The following is a 4,517-nucleotide window of genomic DNA, read 5'->3' as shown; positions in this document are numbered from 1 at the left end:
CGCGAGATCTGCCCATAGCTCCCTCCTCGGGGCTCTAAGATCCGCCTTCCCCACACCACGTGATGCTCGCAGCCCTATCACCGGGTGTGCCTAACGGCTCTTGCCGCCATGGAAACATCGCGAGCTGCCCCACCCCCGCAAAGCCTCGAAACGCCGCGAGGCTTCTTCGCCTTTCTCCCGCACGCTGGTGAAATCTCGCCAATGAAATCTCGCGAGGTTAAGCGAGTTTTCCCCTCCCCCCGCCCCCCCCCGAGCACGATGCCGCGCAGGAATGTGAAAGGCTCCCGCCCGCCGCCATTTTCTTTCTTTCTTGGCAAGCAGCGAGCGGAGCAGGAAGCGGTAGCCGAGCGAGTATGGCGGACTACTCTACAGTGCCTCCGCCTGCTTCAGGCGCGCCCGGGGGAGGCGGCGGTGGAGGTGGAGGAGTGAACGATGCCTTTAAAGACGCACTGCAGAGAGCTAGGCAGGTGTGTGTAACTCGGCTCTACCAGATCAATGGGCCCCCGCGGCCTGGAGGCAGCCGCTGAGCAGGCCGCGGCGCCTCAGCCGCGGGAGGAGTTAGCGGGCTGTGCTCTGTGGAGACCTGCGGAGCGGGGCTTCTCCGCCGATATGTGTCTGCGGTGTGGAATGGGGCGAGCTTTGTCCCGTCTTTTCCCCTCGCCCCCCTCCGCTCACGCCGCGGCGACCGCCCGCGCCGTCCGCCCGCCCTCCCCGGGCGGTGAAAAGCCTTTTTAGTCAGTCCCTGGTTCCCAGCACTCCGCCATTGCCCGCTGGCGGACTGGGCGCTCGCAGTGCCTAGGCCTGAAGCGATCAGCGCCTTCGCGGAGCGGCGGGGTGAGGGGTGCGGTGCCTTGTGATCCCTGCTGCAGGCGGGGAGGCGAAATCTCTGCTGGCGGCGCGGCGGCTTATCGGGCTCCCGGCTCCGTGCCGGGCCTCGTGGGTGGCTGACGGGCAGCGGGACGGAAGGCGGTTCCTCCCGCGGCCCGCATTGTGTTCCCTGGGGCGCCCTCGGTGCCCGCTAACCTGCTCAAACCGGTTGGGAAGGGCTGCGGCCTGCGGAGCGAAGGCGGCCAGGGCCGTCTTGTAGGTAGGAAGTTCTTTATCCCGGTGTTCAGTTTTTAGCTTTTGCACCACAGGCGATGGTTTCATGATTTCTCGGGTAAAATTCTCACCCTGTCTGGTAATAACCGGTCGCGGTTTTGGCAGTAGTTGAAGGCACAGTGTTATCGGGACTGCTGCTATTTGGAGTAGTTCTAGCAGTGGGTTTGATTGGGGTTTTTTCCAGGAATAATGGGTAGAAAAGGAAAACCCTTTTCAGGAAAAAAGTTTCTGCTATTTGAAAGGTAGTTGGTTTTGAGAATCATAGAATAGGGTTGGAAAGGACTTAAGATTATGTATTTCCAACCCCCCTGCCGTGGGGGGGGGTTTGCTTTGTTGGTTTTGTTTTTTTTTTTTCCCTTCTTCGCCAGCCGATGGAGAAAATGTAGGAAGGTTTCCTGTTGAAGTTTGAGCACAAGTCTCGTTGAAGAAACTATAAAATATAATTTATGTGAGCAAAACTGTTCCGAGCACCAGCCTTGTGCTTATTTTGAGTCATTTTAGTGTGTATTGTATAAATTGATCAAAATCTTTTGGAAGACCTGGAATAAATGAGGGCTTATTGATGGATTTTTAGTTTCCCCCCCCACACACAACATCTGCCTTTTGTTTAGATTGCAGCAAAAATTGGAGGAGATGCTGGCACATCAATGAATTCAAACGACTACGGTTATGGAGGACAGAAAAGACCTCTTGAGGATGGAGGTATGCACTTGTTACTGCTGGATTTTGCTGTTGAGTATGGCCATGGTGCTAGAAAAACTGTAGGTGGTGTTTTTGTTTGTGGGTTGTTATTTGTTTGTTTTCCCATAGCACAGCATAAAAACATCTTGTTCCCTTTGTAGATCATTACATGCTTTTTCATTTTCGCTTTAATGGGGAAATAGTTTTACACCATCAGGCTCTAACCTGAAGTGAATGTAACCCTGTTATAAAATATTTTTAACGTGGTTTAAACATTGTAAAGAGGAAAACATATGCTGGGGAGGGGGGGCAGATAAACGCATGGTTGAGAAGCTGAGTCTTTTGTAGTTGTGTAGGGCTGATTACAGCTTGTAAATTACCATTGGAGTAAGAAGTGCTCACTCATTTAATTTGATTGTTTTGTATACTTTATTATTGCAGTTTCAAATAAAACTGTTAATGCATTTCATTGTAAAAGCATAGGACTTTAAAAAAAGACAGGAAAGTGTATTTTCTATCTTGCAGACACTTTTGCTTAGTCTTAATATTTACGCCTGTAGCATGTGTGAACCCTGATAAGATCATATTTAAATCTTTTTGCGGCGTTTTGGATTTCCTTATACTGCAGTAAAGTTTTCCCTTGAAATGTGTGTGTGGTCTTCTGTCTCTTACTAAGCAGTCAGTTTGAACTTAACGGGGTTTGTTACGTTTAGTATACACACAGAATCCTGGCTAAATTGTGGAAAGAAATCTCTGAATTTGTTGCAATGTTCTCCTAGGTCTCACAAAAGAGCAATGACTTTTTTTCCTTTAAGAGGATTGAAACTCAGTCTACAGAATGTAACTAGGGCTTAATATCAGGAATTCATGTGTAATGAAGTTTTTTTTTCTATTAACAGTGAGATTTTCAATATACAAAAATGAGCTAATGATGCTTCAGATGATATATGTAATGTATTCTTTTTATTTTATGTGTAGATGGCTCTTGGACAAGTCCGAGCAGTACAACACACTGGGAGGGAATGCCCTCTCCTTTTAAAGGCAGGAATTTTTATTTATTACCTGTGTTTAGTATGTAAACATGACATAAACTAGTGGATCTTTCTGGATTGACACAAATATTTCTTGGAATATGAGTCTTGAGTTTTCGCCACACATAAATTATGATGGTTCATATAACCTTTATTTTGGGGTGGGAAAGAAGCATCCAAAGTCTTATCTTTTCAGGAAGAGGTTAATTATGCCTTTCATTCCTTTACTGTACAGAAAGGATTTGGATGGTGATGATGTAGTTGCTTTGAATCTGCTTTTTTTTGAAGTTTTATGCTATGAAATGCTTGATATTTGGATAGAAATTTCATATTGACATTGAGATTGCATTGCCATGTGATACTGTTGTATTTTCTGATGTTTGATATAGATTTGTGGTCGTTGTCAGAGATTTTTGTGGTTTTGGTTTTTTTTTTCCTTTAAATCATTGTTGATTTTTGTATGGGTTTGATTTATTTTTTCTCTTTTTCTTTTTTTAACTATAGAAGCATCATTAGCTTGAGCAACCAACAGCTAAACTTTGTTCCTTGTCTTAGTTAAGTTTCAGTGACTGGGTATCTACGAGCAATCTACAGTGTGTTCTGAAAACTGCCTTTTGTTAAACTACTTGAGTAGATAATATGGAAAAACCTAACATCTTTTCAGCTATACTAACCAAGTGCTGAGTGTTCGTGAGATTCTTCTGTTCAGATGATCAACTCCCTGAAATTGGAGGAAAAAAATGAAAGGGAAAAAAATGAAAGGGGGACTAAAACACTGTGGAAAGTTACAGTTCACACTAAAAGGTGTAAACACTTCTTGGACTTTTTAGCAAAAAAAAATTCAAAAACATCTTAATTTTTCAGATCAACCAGATGCTAAGAAAGTTGCTCCTCAGAATGACTGTAAGTAATTTTTATTTTGGTGGGGGTGGGGGGGGAATAAGCAATTGTAACATTGTCAAAACAAGAATCTGGAATGGTGTTCTGGTAGGTGATGCTTGAATCAGTAGTACCAAATGTATGGCTGGGGGGTTGTGTCTTATTTTCTTGAAGCAGTGCGAGTCTGCTTTATAAAATTGACAGTGTAGTTAGCAGCAGTTGAGAATGGTTTTAGCCATTTTTAAAACTCCTGATAACAGTTCTTAAAAGTCAAGCCGGACAAAAGTTGACCCAGATAATTTTTATTATCGAAGGGGAAGCTTAGTTGTAAATTGTACCACTAGTTTGAATTTAATTTTAGTGATATTTGTTTATAGCTTTTGGAAATCAGCTACCACCAATGCATCAACAACAAAGGTAAGAGTTTACGTTACATATTATGTAGAGTTTTCCTCTTCACTGAAATAAAGCAGTTGCAGGAATTTTTTTTTTATTTTCATTAATTTTCAGGTGGTATCAATGAGAGCTTACCTGGAAAGTAGCATAATTGCATAAAGAATTACTCTCTAGTTGTGTGATTTGTTGTAATCTAGTTTCGCAAGTCCCGAGCCGAACACTTAAAATGCATCTATATTGTTGTCTCTTTCTCTTTGCAGCTTAGGCTGTACATCAAGTTTAGTAAAAGGGAAATGCCTTGCTGGTTTTTACTACTTGAGCATAACCTGAAGTTAGAAGCAGATCTGAAGGGAAAGGGGGTTGACACTATCCCTTAAACAAAAAGGAAGGCAATGGAATTCAACAAAAAAGAAAAAAAAAAGGGGGGGG

The 4,517-nt window shown here is 43.7% G+C and overlaps 1 protein-coding gene across 13 annotated transcripts in view; it reads left to right on the top strand.

The window, feature by feature from the left end:
• Nucleotides 1–258: 258 nt before the first annotated feature.
• The window catches only part of FUBP1 (far upstream element binding protein 1), a 36,563-nt gene continuing 32,304 nt past the window's right edge, over nucleotides 259–4,517 (top strand). For 8 of the 13 annotated variants that reach the window (XR_010611427.1, XR_010611425.1, XR_010611426.1 and 5 more), the window contains exons 1-5: nucleotides 259–467; nucleotides 1,713–1,803; nucleotides 2,761–2,823; nucleotides 3,678–3,716; nucleotides 4,070–4,109. Coding sequence is in view for 8 of the 13 variants with exons in the window: in XM_065673632.1 (XP_065529704.1) it covers nucleotides 354–467; nucleotides 1,713–1,803; nucleotides 2,761–2,823; nucleotides 3,678–3,716; nucleotides 4,070–4,109 (347 nt within the window). In the remaining 5 variants the exon portion in view is untranslated. Of the gene's footprint in view, nucleotides 468–986; nucleotides 1,088–1,712; nucleotides 1,804–2,760; nucleotides 2,824–3,677; nucleotides 3,717–4,069; nucleotides 4,110–4,517 lie in introns of those variants that run through there. The other 5 variants (XR_010611429.1, XM_065673635.1, XM_065673634.1 and 2 more) reach the window with 4 other exon arrangements.

The sequence above is a fragment of the Lathamus discolor genome, chromosome 3 (genome assembly GCF_037157495.1).
Source record: "Lathamus discolor isolate bLatDis1 chromosome 3, bLatDis1.hap1, whole genome shotgun sequence".
In the NCBI taxonomy this organism is placed as follows: domain Eukaryota; kingdom Metazoa; phylum Chordata; class Aves; order Psittaciformes; family Psittacidae; genus Lathamus; species Lathamus discolor.
Note: the sequence above shows the minus strand (reverse complement) of the source record. Positions and strands in the feature narration are given on the sequence as shown.